Below are 20,840 nucleotides of genomic sequence, written 5' to 3'. Positions count from 1 at the left end.
GGTTATATAAGAAAATATCCTTATTCTTAGAGAATACACATTTATTTGGGGTAAAGAGGAATCACCTGTAAGTAATATTCAAGTGATCAGAAATAAAGCATTTATTCTACACTTACGATAACGAGATAAAGGGAAACCTTTTCTTTACAGTATGACAACTAATTAATATAGAAAGAATAATGTAGGTAGAAAAATCACAATTTTGTAAACATCACAGTAAAAACTTATTCAGACAAGAATCATCAAAAGATGCTAAGTCTAGGAGGAGAAGGTTAGACAAGGAATAGAACATCAATCAACCTCAAAGTTTCTCCTCACAAATTATCTACTAAAACAGGAACTAACGATACAGTGGAGAAACTGGACAACATCTTACTCAAGTGATAAAATTAACATCACCAATAAGAGGTGAGGGGACTTTCTGAGAGCCGGGATACGACACTGAGAGGACACATCATTCACAGTGTTTCAGCCCATACTGCATAATCCAAATCTGCCCATAAGGAAGAATCAGAAAAACCCAAACTGAAGGACAATCTATACTTTAACTGTCCTGTATTCTCCAAACGAATACTATAAAAGACAAAGAAAGGCTGAAGAACTGGTCCAGATTAGAGTCATGATAATCTAACATATGATCCTGGGTTAGATCCTATAGCTGTAAAAAAATTTACCAATGGGACAACAAATGGAACTGGAACAGGGACTATAGATTAGATGAAAATATTAATGTTAAATTCCTGAATTTGATAACCATACTTCACATGCTTGTTCACATGAAGCACATATGTAGTATTAAAGGGTACGATGTCTGCAATGTATTCATCATGTGGTCAAAAAAATGTGTAAGGAGACAGAAAATGGTAAAGGAAATAGGAGAAATATTAACAATCTGAACTGCAAAACAATAATTCTCAAAAAATAAATATGTATCTATGCATGTAAATACATATTTCTAGGATACTAAAATTATTAGTACTCTCCTGCTCCCCCAGGTAAAGGAATTAGAAGCTAAAAAGTACTAAGTAGTTGGCATGAGGCTGTAAAGGGTTAAGTCTCTTTTCTCAACCCTTAGTTCTACTCCAGAGAAAAACCATATCAGTGGCTTTCAGATGTTTTCTATTTATATACATAAACTTCTGCACAAATACGTAAATCTTGTATTATTTTGATGGCTGCATATTTTAATGAGTGAAAGTACTTAAGTGTTCTGTTGGTATTTGTTTCTGACATACATACATTAAAAACAATCTGAGATTTTAAAAAAAATGTTATTCAACTTGATAAAGGCTAAATATGATCTTAATCCTGTCATCTTAATGTTATATTTTCTATTTTTTAATTTTTTTTTAAAAATATTTTATGTTTATGTTTTATTTTGGGACTTTCTTCTATTTAACTTACAGCAGTCACATTGTTATTTCAACAATATGAAGGTTTATAACACTTATACTACTCTGAGGTATAACAGTGACAAATATCTTCACAGAACAACCTGAATCTGGCCATTGGATCATTTACAGTAGAAGGCTAGTCGGGCATGAATAGGAAATATGAGTTGTGGAAATCCACATCCCATTTGATACCTGAAAAATGTACTTTCTCAAAGTTGACCAATGCAGCTTTTAATGGATCTGGGTCACTCTCTTAACCAGGTCCTATTATGTGTCCCTTGTGTTGATTTTAGTTTAAAATCCCAAATTAAAGCATGAGAAGATACTTTTTGCCCTCAGAGCTATTGTTGTTATATTTTGCATTATCGCTGTGATCTTTCTGGGTAAGAATAAGAACGTACCCTAGGGGGAAAAAACCTTATAGATAAAATTAAACAGTTAAAACTTTAAACACTTTCCACAGTAATTTTGAAACAAATAAAAATGTGGTATCTATACCATGTGTATCATCATTGTATCTAGTCTACCATTTTATAGTGATAGATATTTATACTGCACTTGGCAATGGGGAATACTGTTTTTGGCCTCCCACAGTTAGCTTGTTTCAAAAGCAGAAGTCCTGTACCTCTAAAGGCAGCAAAAGAAAAGGCTTTGTCTGAAACCTGAAAGTGAACAGACAGCCCAGAAATAAACCCACACACCTATGGTCAATTGATCTTCAACAAAGGAGGCAAAAATATACAATGGAAAAAAGACAATCTCTTCAGCAAGTAGTGTTAAGGGAAAGTTGGACAGCTGCATGTGAATCAATGAAGTTAGAACACATAGAACACAGCCTCTCACCATACACAAAAATAAACTCAAAATGGCTTAAACACTTAAGTATAAGATGTGACACTGATACCATAAAACTCCTAAAAGAGAACGCAGGCAAAACATTCTCTGAAATAAATCGTACCAACGTTTCTGAGGTCTACCAAAGCAATAGAAACAAAAGCAAAATTAAACCAATTGGACCTAATCAAACTTATAAGCTTTTATATAACAAAGGAAATCATATACAAAATGAAAAGAACAACCTACAGACTGGGAGAAAATATTTACAAATGATGTGACTGACAAGTGCTTAATTTCCAAAACACACAAACAGTTCATATAATTCAACACAAAACCCAAACAACCTAATCAAAAAACGGGCAGAAGACCTAGACACTTCTCCAAAGAAGACATATAGATGGCCAACAGACACATGAGAAGATGCTCAACGTCACTAATTATTGGAGAAAAGCAAATCAAAACTATAATGAAGTACCACCTCGCACCAGTCAGAAAGGCTATCATTAAAAAACCTACCAACAACAAACGCTGGAGAGGGTGTGGAGAAAAGGGAACCCGCCTACACTGTTTGTAGGAATATGAGTTGGTACAGTCACTATGGAAAACAGTATGAAGGTTCCTCAAAAAACTAAAAATTGAACTAACATATGATCCAGCAATCCAACTCCTGGGCATATATTCAGACAAAACTACAATTCAAAAGACAGACACATACAGTGGAATATTACTCAGCCACTAAAAGAATGAAATAATGTCCAATTAACACGACGGGCTTAGAGATTAGTGAACTAAGTGAGGTCAGAAAGACAGATACCATATGATGTCACTTAAAGGCAGAATCTAAAATATGACACAAATGAACCTATCTAAGAAACAGAAACAGACTCACAAAGAGAACAACCTTGTGACTGCCAAGGGGGCTGTGCGGTGGGGAGACGGATTGGGAGTTCGGGGTTAGCAGATGCACAGAATGGGTGAACAACAGGGTCTCACTGCACAGTACAGGGAACTGTATTCAGTATCTTGTGATATACTATAAGGGCAAAGAATTTAAAAAACAATGTATATATATACGTATAACTGAATCATTCTGTTGTACACAGCAGAAATTAACACAACATTGTAAATCAACTACCCTATAGTTAAAAAAAAAGAAATCTCAAAGCAGTCTTTTAGCAGTCTATATTATATATATATGTTTAAAAAAGAGTCAAAATGTTTGCTTTGTGTATTTATTTTTGGTGGGGGAGGGAAAAGAAGAGGAGGTTAAAAAAATGTTTGGTGTCTGCTTCAAAGCACTTTCCCAAAGAATGGTGATTCATTCACTATACATCATTATGGATGCACAATGTTCTTCTGGCTTTCATGATGGTCTGAATTCAAGGTGATATGTGTTTTTCTGAAATCCTTTGTATTTTTTTGGACATATGTGGGTTGTCCCTTGAGTTCCTGTTCTCATATGAAAGGTATTGACACTTTGGCTTCACAAATGAATAAAAAATAACATAAAAACAACTTTTGTTTAACTTGAGTCTGGGCTAATTTATTTAAGGAAATATTTAACAATAATGGGCTCAGATATTTGAATGCCCTATGATGCTGTGATTAATTAAGGAACTGCTGACCCTAAAACTACACAACCAAAAGGGAATGAGGGAAGGATTACAAGTCTGAATGCCAAATTCAAAGCCATATATCAATAACTTCCTTCTTACTTTTACAATATCTATAATGTAGAGGGAAAAAGAATAAAAATTATATGAGTAATGATAAATTAAAAAGTGCATACAGAACTAGGAAAATATTTTTGTTAGATTTGTTACTTACTCCAGTTAAATAAGATGTTTGTAAAGAAAAGCTTAAGGCAGAAAACTAGTTACATTGCTGCTGAACTTCTCGACAGCAAAGGAAAGAATACCAGTCTACACTTCCCTGGTTTATTTGTCTTAAGACATGTTATTTTCTAACTTGAACATCTAAGTTATGCCTTGAAAATTCAAAGCAAAAAGTAAAATCATACAGAAAACCCGGAACTTCAATACATCTAAACAGACGTTTGCTTGTAGTTTTTGGTATCCAAAACCTTTTTTCCACACATAGCGCAGATGCCTAAAACAAACAAACAGAAAACTCATGTAAGCAATCAAGTGTTAACAACAACTAATTATACCAAATATTTAACTAATATCAATGATTTGGTTTATTTAAGTCACTGCCGAAGGTAAAAAAAAAAATTTAAACAGCATCAGAAAGGAGAAAACGAATATACTTTTAACTATGACAAGTTCTGTATACTTTGCCTTAGAAAAAAGAGCATTTATCTGACAAATAAGGTTTATGAAGGGCTACTCTTATACTGTGTTATCCAAATCAGTATCAAAAAAAGTACATTTGATATGAATATAAACGTGGTATTAAGAGAAACTCACCCTTTTTGTAGGCACAGCCCTGGCAATAATGAGAACCCGGTTGGTGTACAGAACTTTTACAAATTCTGCAAGTGGAGAACTTATTCTTTCCATATGGATCAAACCTAGAGATTTTTTTTAAAGAAAGAAAAATGTACAGTACGATAGAAATACTCTTAAATAACCTCACTTAAGCAACAAATGTGATTAATCTATGCTTATAGAGGGACCAGATCCCTCTATAAAACTCTACAATTGATAGGCATAGCACTCTTCTAACTGGCTACCCTCTTAACATACCTGCACGTTTCTGCCCCTTCCATGTAAGCTGTATGCTTATAAAGAGTCATCTGTACTTAATCCCAAACCTGTTTATAAGAGTTGTATTTGTCAATCTATTCAAGTGATACAATTAAATATTATGGAAACTCATGAAATGAAGAGTACAAAAAAAGTAACTGATTCTACTAAAAACTAAGTGAATACTTTAGGACAACCAGAAAAGAGTGAATCATGAAAACTGCTACAGCATTAGTCATGGGTAAGAAAACTCAGAAATTGAGAAAAAATTCTAAATGGAATGACTTGGCACTTGAAAAGTGGCAGTTCTTGAGCTACTTTAAAGATGCTGAAAATATATATTCTGGTTATGATTTATATAAGGCAAATGATAAAGTAGACTCATATTCAAAAAGTCTTGTCTCAATGTAAAATGATTGATGAAATATATGTACAGTTATGTGCTTTGACTTAAAATAAGGTATGTGTATCTCTTCATGACTGCCTACTTTAGCTGATATTTTCAATTAACTGATGTAAACTTCTTTGGACAAAAAGTTTCTATTAAATGAAAATGTTACCTTACTGTAACTGGCGTGCAAAATAATTTTAGAGGAAATACTTCCCATCAAATTGGCAGTAACTTTTTGTAACTGAACTCATATACTGAACACTAATACTGTCCAGACCTGGTTTCTTCTCTTGGGTACAATACAATAGCTCATTTTCAAAGGTTAATTTTTCTAAATCCAAAAAAATGTCACTTTACTTCCCACAAGGGAAGTTAAGAGTGAACCTGATTCTTCCTTTGAATAACAAGCTCAATTTGTTTGGATGTACAAGTCTACAGATTACTTTTTCTTAGAACTATATATTTTTCTAAAATGTACATTTTAATATCTCAGAAATCTTATGTATACTTCCCAAAGTGAGACATTTAAAATACCCAAAAGTAATAGCTACTTATTAATGATACTGAAGTAAGTTTGGGAGCATAAAGGAACTAGGACCTAAAACTGTATGCTCTGTTAAAGAACAACTTGGTCAATAATAACTGAATGATCTCAGAAGACATCAACAGGTCAGTCAACAATACCCAATGAGACAATGCACTGAAGTTTAAGTCTATTATGCTAATTTATACTTATTATTTAATAAACACCTTTATGTGTAAGGCACTTTATGTATTAGAAGCTTTATTATTAAAAGCCAAAGATGAACTTGACAAAGCTTCTGTCCTCATCCAGTTGACATTTGTGAGAGTAGATAGACAGTAAGTAAGGAGACAACCACACTTTTAAGATAGTAATACCTGTTGTAGAGAAAATTCAAAGAGGATACTGTGGTGGACAGGAGGGGAAGGAAGGAAGACATTAGTTTAGATGCTGGTTAAGGAAACAGATGGGGAAACAGTGGAAAGTGTCAGACTTTATTTTGGGGGGCTCCAAAATCACTGCAGATGGTGACTGCAGCCATGAAATTAAAAGACGCTTACTCTTTGGAAGAAAAGTTATGACCAACCTAGACAGCATATTCAAAAGCAGAGACATTACTTTGCCAACAAAGGTCCGTCTAGTCAAGGCTATGGTTTTTCCAGTAGTCATGTATGGATGTGAGAGTTGGACTGTGAAGAAAGCTGAGCGCCAAAGAATTGATGCTTTTGGACTGTGGTGTTGGAGAAGACTCTTAAGAGTCCCTTGGACTGCAAGGAGATCCAACTAGTCCATTCTAAAGGAGATCAGCCCTGGGTGTTCTTTGGAAGGACTGATGCTAAAGCTGAAACTCCAATACTTTGGCCACCTGATGCAAAGAGTTGACTCAATGGAAAAGACTCTGATGCTGGGAGGGATTGGGGGCAGGAGGAGAAGGGGATGACAGAGGATGAGATGGCTGGATGGCATCTCTGACTTGATGGACCTGAATCTGAGTGAACTCCAGGAGTTGGTGATGGACAGGGAGGCCTGGTGTGCTGCGATTCATGGGAGTCACAGAGTTGGACATGACTGAGCAACTGAACTGAACTGAACTATGGACTGTCTCTGAAGAAATGACATTTCAGCTTCAACTCAAGTAACCAGGAGCCAGCTATGTGAGCTCTTAGGGATGAGTTCCACGAAGAGGGCACAGTAAGCAAAACCTCTTCCAATGAGAGTGGGCTTGGCAAATCTGATTCAAGAGTTGGCTCCATGGGAAGTCTCAGAGGTAGGAGGGGCCAGACCATAAAGGACCCTGTGAGACCATGGCACAGGGCCTGGATTTTATTCAATGTAAAAAGAAACCCAAGGAAAGGAGTTACATATCCTTTAAGGAACCATGCTGATTATTATGAGAATGAAGTATAGGGAATCAGAGAGGAAACAGGGAGACAGAAGTTATTACAGTATTCAATAAGAAATAATAATGATGGTTTACAAGAGGGTACTAGCAGCGAGATGAACAGAAGGTGGATTCAGGTTACTTTTTGGTAGTAGAGCCATAGAACTCGCTAATGGATATGGGAAGTGAATGAAACGAAGAAGTCAGTGAGGAATTTTGGTTTGTACAAGTAGATTGAACCCCAGAGCCATGATGAGAAGACTATGATTAGATTGAAGGAAAAAGAGGATGCCTGTCAAACATCAAATTAGAAAAGTCAAGGAGGCAACTGGATATATGGCTTGAGTTCAGAGGAGTCATGATGAGATATACATGTGGCACTCATTAACATACAGTTTGAATTCAAAGGTGCTGGACTAAAGTCACTTGAAGAGAGATACCAAATTTATAAATGGAAAAAAAATGTCTAGGATTGAGTCTAGAAGCACTGGATTGAGAAGGAACAGTTATCGAGTTAAGAGGAAAGCAGAATGTGGTATCTCAAAGCCAAGAGAATAAATGGTTGCAGCAGAATGTGGTATCTCAAAGCCAAGAGAATAAATGGTTGCAAAAAAAGGAGAGAGAGAGACAGCATGCTGCTAAAGTTTAAGAAAGGTAATAACTGAGGAGCAGCCAACAGTTTCAAAGATCATGTGTGATCTTGACAAGAGTAGGCTTATAAGTGTGGTAGAGATGGAGGCCTGACTACAGTGGCTGAAGGAGTGAATAGAACTTAAGGACACTGGGAAAGTACTCTCTAGATACAGCTTTTGAAAACTTCTGCTATAAAAGGAAGCAAGAAAATGGATGGCAGCTGGAAGAATTTATGGGGCTTTAAAAACTGAATATAGTAGAGCATGGTGTCAAAAATTGTTTTTATGGTGGGAGACATTTTTATGCCCATTTCTCGGTAATAAAGCAACGTTCAGGAAAGTTAAGGAACTGTTTTGACTTGCTTAAAGTTATAGATCTAGACAGTAACAAAGTCTACATTCAAATTTATGTCTGACTTTAGAGCTCATGATCTGTCCACATTTGTCTGCTGCCTGTGATTCACAGAAAAACTAAGAACTAGTAAAAATAAGTACTATTTTCTGGTCAAATTATAAAAATAATATATAATATCTTCATATATTGATACAGTGAAAAGAACAAGGTGAAACCAATAGGATCTAACAGATAGCTTGGTTATACACCCTGGGAAGTACCTAAGTCTATGCTTTATTACAACAGAATGAGGCAAAACTAATTCATTCCAATACACTTAATAGTAAAAAGAGTAGAAATTTATGACTGCTTTACAGATGCTCTTTTACCTACCTTGCTTTTTTTGAGGTCAAAGCCTTATTTTCGTTCAGCTTTCTTCCACCACTTTCTGCATAGAAATATACACATACTTTAGTGGGTTATTTCTATACATTTCACATAATAACATAACCATGCAACATTTAACAATTAGAAAGTTCATTTTTTGACTTCTAACCAATCAGTTCAGTTGCTCAATCATGTCCGACTCTTTGTAACCCCGTGTACTGCAGCTTGCCAGGCCTCCTTGTCCATCACCAACTCCCAGAGCCTACTCAAACTCACGTCCATCAAGTTGGTAATGCCATCCAATCTTCTCATCCTGCTTCTCATTGTCCCCTTCTCCTCCTGTCTTCAATCTTTCCCAGCAGCAGGGTCTTTGCAAATGAATCAGTTCTTTGCATCAGGTGGCCAAAGTAATGGAGTTTCAGCTTCAGCATCAGTCCTTCCAGTGAATATTTAGGACGGATTTCCTTTAGGATGGACTGGCTGGATCTCCTTGCAGTCCAAGGGACTCTCAGGAGTCTTCTCCAACACCACAGTTCAAAAGCATCTATTCTTCGGTGCTCAGCTTTCTTTATAGTCCAACTCTCACATCCATACATGACTACTGGAAAAACCATAGCCTTGACTAGATGGACCTTTGTTGGCAAAGTAATATCTCTGCTTTTTAATATGCTGTCTAGGTTGGTCATAACTTTTCCTCCAAGGAGTAAGCATCCTTTAATTTCATGGCTGAAATCACCATCTGCAGTGATTTTGGAGCTCCCCAAAATAAAGTCTCTCACTGTTTCCATTGTTTCCCCATCTATTTGCCATGAAGTGATGGGAGCAGATGCCATGATCTTAGATTTCTGAATGTTGAGTTTTAAACCTACTTTTTCACTCTCCTCTTTTACTTTCATCAAGAGGCTCTCTAATTCTTCAGTTTTCGGCATAAGGGTGGTGTCATCTGCTTATCTGAGGTTATTGATATTTCTCCCAGCAATCTTGATTCCACCTTGTGCTTCAGCCAGCCCAGCGTTTCTCATGATGTACTCTGCATATGAGTTAAAAAATAGGGTGACAATATACAGCCTTGACGTACTCCTTTCCTGATTTGGAACCAGTATGTTGTTCCATGTCCAGTTCTAACTGTTGCTTCTTGATCTGCATACAGATTTCTCAAGAGGCAGGTCAGGTGGTCTGGTATTCCCATGTCTTGAAGAACTCTCCAGTTTGTTGTGATCCACACAGTCAAAGGCTTTGGTATAGTTAATAAAGCAGAAATAGATGTTTTTCTGGAACTCTCTTGCCTTTTCAATGATCCAACAGACGTTGGTAATTTGATCTCTGGTTCCTCTGCCTTTTCTAAAACCAGCTTGAACATCTGGAAGTTCATGGTTCACATACCGTTGAAGCCTGGCTTGGAGGATTTGGGGCATTACTTTGCTAGCGTGTGAGATGAGTGCAATTGTGCAGTAGTGTGACATTCTTTGGCACTGGAATGAAAACTGATCTTTTCCAGTCCTGTGGCCACTGCTGAGTTTTCCAAATTTGTTGGCATATTGAGTGCAGCACTTTCACAGCATCATCTTTTAGGATTTGAAATAGCTCAACTGGAATTCCATCACCTCCACTAGCTTTGTTCGTAGTGATGCTTTCTAAGGCCCACACGACTGCATTCCAGGATGTCTGGCTCTAGGTGAGTGATCACACCATTGTGGTTATCTGGGTCATGAATATCTTTTTTGTATAGCTCTTCCACCTCTTCTTAACATCTTCTGCTTCTGTTAGGTTCATACCATTTCTGTCCTTTATTGTGCCCATCTTTGCTTGAAATGTTCCCTTGGTATCTCTAATTTTCTTGAAGAGATCTCTAGTCTTTCCCATTCTGTTGTTTGCCTCTATTTCTTTGCATTGATTGCTGAGGGAGGCTTTCTTATCTCTCCTTGCTCTTCTTTGGAACTCCGCATTCAAATGGGTATATCTTTCCTTTTCTCCTTTGCCTTTAGCTTCTCTTCTCTTCTCAGCTATTTGTAAGGCCTCCTCAGACAGCCATTTTGCCTTTCTTTTTCTTGGGGATGGTCTTGATCACTACCTCCTGTACAATGTCATGAACCTCTGCCCATAGTTCTTTAGGCACTCTCTCTATCAGATCTAATCCCTTGAATCTATTTGTCACTTCCACTGTATAATCGTAAGGGTTTTGAGTTAGGTCATACCTGAATGGTCTAGTGGTTTTCCCTATTTTCTTCAATTTAAGTCTGATTTTGGCAATAAGGAGTTCATGATCTGAGCCACAGTCAGCTCCCGGTCTTGTTTTTGCTGACTATATAGAGCTTCTCCATCTTTGGCTGCAAAGAATATAATCAATCTGATTTTGGTATTGACCATCTAGTGACGTCCATGTTTACAGTCTTCTCTTGTATTGTTGGAAGAGGGTGTTTGCTATGACCAGTGAGTTCTCTTGGCAAAACTGTTAACCTTTGACCTGCTTCATTTTGTACCTCAAGGCCAAATCTGCCTGTTACTCCAGGTGTTTCTTGACTTCCTACTTTTGCATTCCAGTCCCCTATAATGAAAAGGACATCTTTTTTGAGTGTTGGTTCTAGAAGGTCTTGTAGGTCTTCATAGAACTGTTCAACTTCAGCTTCTTCAGCATTACTGGTTGGGGCACAGATCTGGATTACTGTGATAGTGAACGGTTTGCCTTGGAAATGAACAGAGATCATTCTGTTGTTTTTGAGATTGCATCCAAGTACTGCATTTTGGACTCTTTTGTTGACTATGATGGCTACTCCATTTCTTGTAAGGGATTCTTGCCCACAGTAGTAGATATGATGGTGATCTGAGTTAAATTCACCCATTCCAGTCCATTTTAGTTCACTGATTCATAAAATGTTGATGTTCACTCTTGCTATCTCCTGTCTGACCACTTCCAGTTTGCCTTGATTCATGGACCTAACATTCCAGGTAGACTAGCCTATACCAACATTTTCAAAAATCTTCATTTAAAAGCCAAGTTTTAAAGACACTACTTAAAAATAAAACAATTTTTTACTAGGAGAATAAAATTTGGATAAAAGGCAATCATTATAGGAATTCCCTGGCAGTCCATGGTTAAGACTTTGCGCTTTCATTGCCAAGGGGATGGATTCGATCCCTAATCAGGGAACTATGATCCTGCATGCTTCACAGCATGGTTAGGGATGGGGGGCAGGGTGTGGTGGTGGAAAAAAAGCAATCATCTTATTCCTCAGACTCAATGTAGGACTTTGGGAATGGGTCTATATTTACTCTATCTAATGTAAAATCCAGACGCTACTACTTTCCTGCCAGTGACATTGAATAGTGAAAATATTTCTTTTTGTTCCCTCTGAAAAAATCCTCACTGTATTTAATGATTATGACGGTGAAAACATTTACATAATTTGTTCAAGAATATAGAAATCAGGTGAGGAAAAGGGGCTTTCAATACTAACTCTAATTAAGCTTAATCAAATCAACTATTAATACTATGATGCACTTGTTGCTTAAAATTCATTTAATTATTTTGCTATTTCCTTTCTACCAAATCAGGAGCCCTGACACATCACTGAAAGAACGAAATAGAAGAATATATTAAACTGTTGGGAGATCTAGTATTTTTTAATGTTTAATAAATGAAGTATGCTGTACATATAACAATATTTCATCTTACAAATAATGTGAAAATGAAAACATTATTCACAGGAAGTATCTGATTCAATATCTATGTTCTAAAAGGAAAAATACCTGTGGTATTCCTTGCACCATCTTTCCATGTATCTGGAGTGATAACAGTACCAAGTTTCTTTTCACCTGTTATAAAAAGATAGTAAAAACAAGGGGGATTAGTGTTTACTCTCTAATAAATACACTACATTGTGCCTAAAGTTCATAATGGTATCACCAGTCATAATATGTACAAGCCTGTTAATGTTGGGGTCAGGGCCACTGAACTGAGACTTAAGATATTAACTGTGGCAATGGATAACTGACTCTCAAGTCAAATTTGTGGATAACAGTATGGCTTATAACAGGCTTCCTCTGCAAAGAGTTGGATATGACTGAGCAACTGAACTGAACTGTACATGTATAAACAAATCTGATAAACCTATTCAATCCATAAATATTTACTAAGCATCTCTGATGTATAAGCCATTGTACAAAGTACAGAGAAAAGTAAAATGAATTAGATAAAGGTCTAGATTTCAAGGAGTTTATAGCACACTGATTTCCCTAACAGTAGTTCATAGTCTGATTCTCACAGGTAGGCCACAGATGATATATGAATAAGACAAAACCATACACAAACTTTTTGTATATTCATTTTTAAGTAGACTATACTAAGTCCATAGCTTTCATCACATTCTCAAAGGGCTCAGAGAACCACCCCCAAAAGTTAAGAACTATTCAACTAAAATATAAGCTGGAAAATAAACTGTATAACAATTCAGAATTGTAGTATTAGGAGAAATCCCATGGAAGAAAAAAATAACCTTGATCAGGGAAATCCAGGAAATCTTTGTGGAGAAGGCAATAGAGAGGGTTAGTGGCAATGGGACTGGTGGTAAGAGGAGAAAAGAGGATGAAGGTAACCTGGATAAATGACACATCCGGGGGAAAGGCATAGAAAACTCAGGGTAAGTACATACAGGCATACAAAACAGTTTGGTTTGGCTGAAGTGAAGAAAATAAGCGTTAGCGAAAATGAAGTTTAAAACGTAAGCTGAGGCTTTATTGTGGGGGGGTCCTACCGAATGCCAGGCTCCAAATATAAAAAGACCAAATTATTTTCTGTACTCTGAGAATTTAATAAAGAAACCATCCATGGTCATTCTTTCACCTAATATGAAAACTCTGATTCAAACTCACTGGCATCTGTGTTCAAAGTTTTATATACTATGGGGATATAAACAAAATGGATCATGTTAATTATCAGGATATGAGAACTTGAATCTTTTTTACAGAAGAGTCAGACATACCTAACGGTAGGAAAAAGGTATTTGAGGATATGACAGCTCTTTTTAACCTATAACCAGTTTGTGAAGTCAAAAAACCATATTTTCTAGAACTCTCAAGGGTTAGCATTAGAGTCACCGAATGGCAACTGTAAGGAGGAAAGTGTTAGTCGCTCAGTCCTGTCTGACTCTTTGCGACCTCATGGACTGTAACCTGCCAGGCTGCTCTGTCCATGGAATTCTCCAGTGAAGAACACCGGAGTGGGTTACCATTCCTTCTCCAGGTGATCTTCCGGACCGCGGGACGGAACCCGGGTCTACCTGCACTGCAGGCAGATTCTATAGATTCTGAGCCATCAGGGAAGTCCATAAGGAGGAAGGACTTCTCTAAAAGCCAGTGAAAACTACAGGGACTTCTTTGAAGATGGTAAGATTCTCCTAGACCCATGCCTCAGTACTCTAGGCATTCATGCAAAGAGCACTTAAGTCATTGGGTGGGATCCTCATTTAGGCTTGTTAGATAAAGCACAGGACACCCAGCGAGGCTTAAATTTCAGATAAACAATACTTTTTCAGTAAAGAATGTCATAAAAGTGCGTGCTTTGGGACAAAGCACTTAATAGCAGTAAGGAGCAGCAAACAGGGCCAAATCTCAAATACTGCATAGGACATATTCACACTAAAAGTTATTCGTTGTTTACCTGAAATTCAAATTTAACTGGGCGTCCGGTACTTTTATTTGCTAAATCCAGCAACTCCAGATGTTGTGGAAGTGATTTTTAAGATCCATTCCAACCCTGAGGGTCTGTGAAGCGAGGGAGCCTGTCAAGAAGCAGTACAGGATGATAGCCGGGGTCGAGGGGAAGCAACCGAAACAGACAAAACGGGGCAAAACTGAGACCACCCCGAATCCAACAGGTACAGGACTATACGGTCATTGGGGAGGGGCCGGAATGGTCAAATAGCAAGACAGAAGGACAGAGACAAGAATCAGAGGCCTGTGGCCGAAGGAAAAACAAAGAAGGGGCAAAGTTCCCGAGGAGTTCGAATTAGGGTCTCCCAGCCTCTTTCTCCCGGAGAAAAGTCTCCTTAACTCACATTTTTCGCACACCATCCTTTCGCGATGATACCCTCAGCCGCAGAACAAGCAGCAGCTGGAAGATATCAACACTAAAGCCGAGAAAGAGCTCCTCTTCCGGGTTACTAAAACCCACTTCCGGCCCCACCGCCCTTCGCCCCGCCTATCCTGCACCTGAAAAGCCGCGGGAGGAATAAACGCGAGCGAGAAGGCGGGGCTTCCTTCTTGGTCCGCCCTTCCACTTCTACGATTGGCTGTGGGCCTTGGGTCACCGCCCCACAGGCTGCGCCTGCGCGAGGCTCAGGGCAGTGAGTGGCACCTGATGGTGGGAGGTAGTAACCCTCGCTTCCGTTCGGCGGGCGGGAGAGATAGGTAAGCCCAGCCGAACGCCCCCGCATGCGAGCCTCCCGAGGCTGCAAGCCACTTTCGCCAACTGCCCATTTGGCCGGAAATCTCTGTCCCCGGCCAATTGGTGCCTGCCTGCCCCTCGAGCGCCGCCCTTCCGGCGTTACCCAAGGGTTGCCCTGATGGACTGGCCTCTTTCAGATACGTCTTTCTGTGTCTGTACCTCCGTTTCTGTTGGTCTCCACGTCTGTGTTCTTTGATTATGCTTCTCAGCTCGTCCCCTGCTGCCCACACTCCGGTCGGTTGAGGCAGGCTTAGGCAGAGTCCAGAGCGATACAATTTGGGATGAAGCTGCAGGTTAATGTCCCGCCGAGGCTCCTCTAGGAGTCGCTCAGAAGGGCCTTCTCTACCTCTGCAAGGCTTGAGGGCCCGGGTCAGGTCTGACTGCGGATGCCGGGTTCCTGGCCACCTGAGAGGGCACCTCACCAGAGCCATCCTTGGCTGGCCAGGACCTGACACAGGGCTGGTTTCTCAGAAGGGCAGCACTGGACCAACTCTTTGTTCATTCACTCATTCCGCAAGCCATCTGAGTTTGGGTACTGCTCACTGTCTTAGGTCCAGATCTGCTTGGTCAGTTGGGATTCTGAGGGTGGCCCAGAAAAATATTTGAAGGGTTGTCTATTGAGAGAATATATTCTAGACTTCCCTCCCCGGCCCTCAGCTGAGCGTAGCACCTGTGAGAAACGTTTCTTTTCTTGCCATTCATTCTCTTCTCGACCCCTTGGCGTGTATATATCAGCGAGGCTAGGTTTTGAAATGGCTTTAGCACTTGAGAGCTTGAGACCTTGGAGTATTTCTTAATCTATTTTAGCCTGTTTCCTTATCAGTAAAGTATTAATATTTGCCTTTGAAAAGTATAGTGTGAATTAATGAGAAGGTTGGGATAAGGTGTGGATTCGCCCTTTTGCCCTAGTGGGTGCCCTGTGTGTGTGTGTCTATAAAATATATACATATGCATATATATATGTGTGTGTGTTTATATATATAGGCTTCCCTGGTGGCTCAACGGTAGGTAAGAGTGCTCAGTCACTCGATCCTGTTCGACTCTCTGTAACCCTGTGGACTATAGCCCGCCATGCTCCTCTATCCATGGGATTTTATGGGCAAGAATACTGGAGTGGGTTGCCGTTTCCTTCTCCACAGTGCCTGCAAAGCAGGAAACTCAGGAGACCTGAGTTTGATTCTGACCAGAACAATCACTTGGACAGAGGAGCCTGGCAGGCTACAGTCTGTGGGGTCGCAAAGAGTGGGACACGACTGCGTGAATGAGCACATTGTCCATATATATATGTATGTATATATAACTTTTTCTGGACTGTTCACCACAGTGTAACCTGTGGACTATTACTTTAATAATTAACTCCTTACTTAACATTAGTCCATACCATGTATAAGCTCTCTGTTAGGTAATTTGTAAATATGTACATACATCAAATATGTGTTTTATAGAAAGAAAGTAAATATTTTTCTTCCTTTCATTCATACCCTGCTTTTGGTTGGAATCTGGCTTCTGTAACAGACATTGCCATTTTGGTATTTTTGCAGCACTGGGATTCCTTGGTTTAGCATAAGGTTCTTTGAAGGCTCTTGATAACACTGGCCACCATTTGAGTATTCCAGTGTGTACCTGGTGTTACTTGGCATTTGCTAGAAAATGTGAACTACTGTGATGTTAGACAAAGGTCCATAATCATAAAAAATGCCAACAGTCCACCCAAAGTGTATTATGGGGTTCCTAGAATGCATAGCTTATAATTCCAAAAGGGCAAGTTATTAACCTATGTCCTTTGTTTTCACCCCTGATTTTGGCAAAGAAAAAAAGGAAAGGAAAAATACAATGGATTGCTTAAATAGTCCTAGCACATGACTATGTTGTAGAAAGTAAACACATATTTAAGAAATTGGTTAATGTGTCCTTTTTTAGGCTGTGAGAACAGTTTGTACTATATTAGTCTACATGTATGTTTCCACATATGCATCTCCCTGTACTGTAGCTGCTGCTGCTGCTGCTAAGTCGCTTCAGTCGTGTCCGACTCTGTGTGACCCCATAGACGGCAGCCCATGAGGCTCCCCCCTCCCTGGGATTCTCCAGGCAGGAACATTGGAGTGGGTTGCTGTTTCCTTCTCCAATGCATGAAAGTGAAAAGTGAAAGTGAAGTCGCTCAGTCGTTTCCGACTCTTAGTGACCCCATGGACTGCGGCCCACCAGGCTCCTCCGTCCATGGGATTTTCCAGGCAACAGTGCTGGAGTGGGGTGCCATTGTACTCTAGCACTTAGACATTTTTGCCCATAGAAAACTGACTTTGGTTCATGGCTTATTTTTAGACGTTGAAGCATTTAGGACAATGCAAAAAGTCATTACTGTCTATGTTCTTTTCTTAATTTGTTTTTCATTAGATAGCCATTCAAGAAAACACCATGAAAGATACTGACATCAAGAAACTACTGTATACCCATCTTTTATGCATATTTTCAATTATCCTAAGCATCTTCATTCCATCATTCTTCTTGGAGAACTTCTCAATATTGGAGACACACTTGACATGGTTATACATCTGTTCTGTTTCTGCAACTGCCGTCAATTTAGTATTGTATTTAGTAGTGAAACCAAATGTGTCTTCTAAAAGAAGTTCATTATCATACAAGGTAAGGCTTATTTCTTGATAAATGATTTTTAGATGTAGGTAATTTCTCTTTTACTGGAAGAATAAAGTATTAGTCAAGCACTTATTAGTCTATTTACAGTGAATAAAGAACCTGATATTTTCCCCCCAAATCAGTAGTGTATTGCTTGCTGAAAGATTCTCCATAATGTTTGATAGATTCTTGCCATGAGTTCATTGGATATCATAGCATTGTGAACCTATATGGTCATGTTTTATGTCATCATAAAACATGATGAAGATAAAAACATGTAGCAATTGCACCTTTAAACCTTATAAGACATTTCAGTTTATTTTCATGCATCTTTTGCACTTCTGAAAGACACAGTGAGTTTTTTAGACATTATAAAATAAACCACCTTGGTTGCTCTTGTTTCAAACGTGGCCTTCCTTGACTAAATAGTAGTTGAAGTTTCAGATATTGGAATCTATTTTCTGGAATATTTATTACAGTGTAACACGACTATTACTTGAAAAGTCCTCACTGAACATTATTCAGTACTATATGTATGCTATTAGGTAATTTAAAACATGTTTACTGCCCTTTGATATAAGAAGCTCAGTGTGTTTTTTACCAGTAGACCTTCTTGAAGTCAAATAGGTCCCACACACTGGTTTTCAAACATGCAGGTCTTTTTTATAGTAACATAAATATGATTTGGGGAATTATTTAATATTTTAATTTTTTGTCCAGTTTTTCTAGGAATTTTGTTTTAAAATGAAAAAGATTTATTATAGTTGTTATTTTCTGTAAATATTTCACATGTAACATTATCACACAATAAGGACTATTTGTTTTTTGTGTATCCTAGCACTCTTATTGGTAAATATTTCATAAATACTGCTTAACAGCATAATTCAGTACATAGCAGAGGAACAAAAATGTTTTCTGACTCTGCTTTTGGTTAGGTGAGTGGAATATGGAGGTCGATTCTTGTCTTTTAAGCTTTTTAAAAGTGTTGTGCAAAGCATATGTGATCTGACTTCAGGAGCAAATACAAAGAATAGTCCCCTGTACCACTCAATGTGGGACCAAGTTGTATTTGTAGATAAAATTCAAAGTATCTGCTGTCCTTCAGGCACTCTTGATTCTTTAAATTGTTCATTTCTTTTTTTAGGTAACCAGATTTTTGAAATGCTGTATCTACTTTCTTACGTCTTGTTTCTTCTTTCACGTAATTTTTGTTCTGTATGGAGCACCGCTAATAGAGTAAGTCTGAAATGTGTACCTTAAGCCAGTTATATTTTAAAACAGTCATTGGTAAAACCAAATGCTGATTCTGTTGGTGATTAGAGAAATAAAATGGTGTGTTCAGTTAATGGATCATGGAAGGATACTGACATCATTGCCCTTCCTTGCCAGTGTTATTTATTTATTTTTTAAAGACAGTGAACTTAATTTACTAAATGCTCCTGTTACCTAGCCTTCTGTTACACAGTTGCCTGAGGAGGGAGGTACATGAGAAATTGTCGTATACCAGTAAGTATATGATACTGGTAATCATAATTCCTTAGAACCTTTAAGGAAACTGATTATAGTGATACATATAAATTAGTTATAAACAGCATCAGTTCCTAGTAAACGTGATTCTAAACTGCTCAAAAGCTTTGTCTTCTTAAAAGTCAGTAGGTTGCTGTATTGGAGAAGGCAGTGGCACCCCGCTCCAGTACTCTTGCCTGGAAAATCCCATGGATGGAGGAGGCTGGTAGGCTACAGTCCATGGGGTTGCTAAGAGTCAGACATGACTGAGTGACTTCACTTTCATGCATTGGAGAAGGCAATGGCAGCCCACTCCAGTGTTCTTGCCTGGAGAATCCCAGGGACAGGGGAGCCTGGTGGGCTGCCGTCTGTGGGGTCGCACAGAGTCGGACATGACTGAGCGACTTTACTTTCCCTCTTCACTTTCATGCATTGGAGAAGGAAATGGCAACCCACTCCAGTGTTCTTGCCTGGAGAATCCCAGGGACGGGGGAGCCTGGTGAGCTGCCATCTATGGGGTCGCACAGAGTCGGACACGACTGAAGCGATTTAGCAGCAGCAGCAGCAGCAGGTTGCTGTATTTAATTACATAATAAGCTAATGTTTATAGTTGAAAGGTAAAATTTGACTGAATGCCTTTTCTAAACTGAAAAATTTTTAATTAGGGAAAGGCAGATTCATGAATATGTCTTATGCACACGGTAGTTAAAGAAAGTTCAGCTTAGCAGTGATAAATGATCATGGTGAAATGAGTGATGTAATACACATACACACACATAGCTGTGTGTGTATATATTTGTGTGTGTGTATCTGGTTATATGTACACACACTAAGTTAATAGGCAGTTATTTTCTAGAGGGGGGACAAGACCTTTGTAACAGGAAATGGTAGTTTTCTGTCTAGTCCATTTGGAGTAGAGTGGATGTCTGGAGCAGTGGTTCTTCAAGTGTGGTTCTAAAACCAACAGCGTCAGCATTTTATCAAAATGCAAATTCTCAGGCCTTAGTCAGAAACTAGTTTACTAGTTCTTCATATGGTTCCAGTATAAGCTAAATTGAACCACTGGTTGCGTAGAAAGTTCCCGAGACTATTGAGGAAAAAGTTAATGATCTAGAAGTGGGTTTTCTTGCAATGGACGGTTTCAGTGTCGCAGGGCATTTAACACTTCTGAACTCTATAGTTAGAGCGACATATCTGCTAGATTGTTTTCCATGTTTGCATTTCATTAGTAACATTTTTTTATAGTCATCATGTTGGTAAGACAATAGGTTTATATTATTAAATCTGTTTAAATAAAAATGACACAAAATGTGTCCACGCACGTTTAATACTTCTTAAAAAGTCAGTGAAGGTTTTCTTTTTTCTAGGTTGGTATTGGAGACATTTTCACTTGCGGTTATTTTGTCCGCCTTCACCACTGTGCCTTGTTTATGTTTGTTAGGACCAAACTTCAAAGCCTGGCTAAGAATTTTCAGTAGAAATGGGTAAGTTTTAATTTTATATTCTAGAGATGTTTGAACTATTAAAAAAAACTAACTAGTTAGTATTAAAAAACTAACGAGGTCCTTTTCTATTCAGGGCAGCTGTTTCTCAGCCCTGGATGGTTCCCAGAGATGCCTTCCGGGCCCACTGTCGCTGGGGACTGGGACCAGGGGAGGGTTGTGTGCACTT

At 38.5% G+C, this 20,840-nt stretch overlaps 2 protein-coding genes across 2 annotated transcripts in view; one reads left to right on the top strand and one right to left on the bottom strand.

Annotated features, from left to right (window-relative positions):
* Window positions 1-3,486: 3,486 nt before the first annotated feature.
* On the bottom strand, window positions 3,487-14,763 carry CRIPT (CXXC repeat containing interactor of PDZ3 domain). Its single transcript, XM_040224755.1, has 5 exons — window positions 14,641-14,763; window positions 12,335-12,400; window positions 8,594-8,648; window positions 4,661-4,764; window positions 3,487-4,340 (listed from the first exon to the last, which is right to left on the bottom strand). Exons 1-5 carry the CDS (start codon window positions 14,654-14,656, stop codon window positions 4,276-4,278), a joined length of 306 nt encoding a protein of 101 aa, XP_040080689.1. The 5' UTR covers window positions 14,657-14,763; the 3' UTR covers window positions 3,487-4,275.
* Window positions 14,764-14,902: 139 nt separating this feature from the next.
* Window positions 14,903-20,840, top strand: part of PIGF (phosphatidylinositol glycan anchor biosynthesis class F) — a 30,465-nt gene continuing 24,527 nt past the window's right edge. The window contains exons 1-4 of the mRNA XM_040224751.1: window positions 14,903-14,992; window positions 17,424-17,672; window positions 18,808-18,899; window positions 20,537-20,653. Of these exons, the coding sequence (XP_040080685.1) occupies window positions 17,445-17,672; window positions 18,808-18,899; window positions 20,537-20,653 (437 nt within the window). The 5' untranslated portion in view covers window positions 14,903-14,992; window positions 17,424-17,444. The remainder of the gene's footprint in view (window positions 14,993-17,423; window positions 17,673-18,807; window positions 18,900-20,536; window positions 20,654-20,840) is intronic.

The sequence above is a fragment of the Oryx dammah genome, unplaced genomic scaffold (genome assembly GCF_014754425.2).
Source record: "Oryx dammah isolate SB20612 unplaced genomic scaffold, SCBI_Odam_1.1 HiC_scaffold_25, whole genome shotgun sequence".
Classification (NCBI taxonomy): Eukaryota; Metazoa; Chordata; class Mammalia; order Artiodactyla; family Bovidae; genus Oryx; species Oryx dammah.
This window is presented reverse-complemented; position numbering and strand designations above follow the sequence as displayed.

Bases quoted from the DNA above. Each gene is read 5' to 3' on its own strand.
- CRIPT (XM_040224755.1), bottom strand. The intron at 8,649-12,334 runs GTATTTTTCCTT...ATTTCTATGCAG, and splicing joins TGGTGCAAGGAATACCACAG to AAAGTGGTGGAAGAAAGCTG. The intron at 4,765-8,593 runs GTAGGTAAAAGA...AAAAATCTCTAG, and splicing joins TTGACCTCAAAAAAAGCAAG to GTTTGATCCATATGGAAAGA.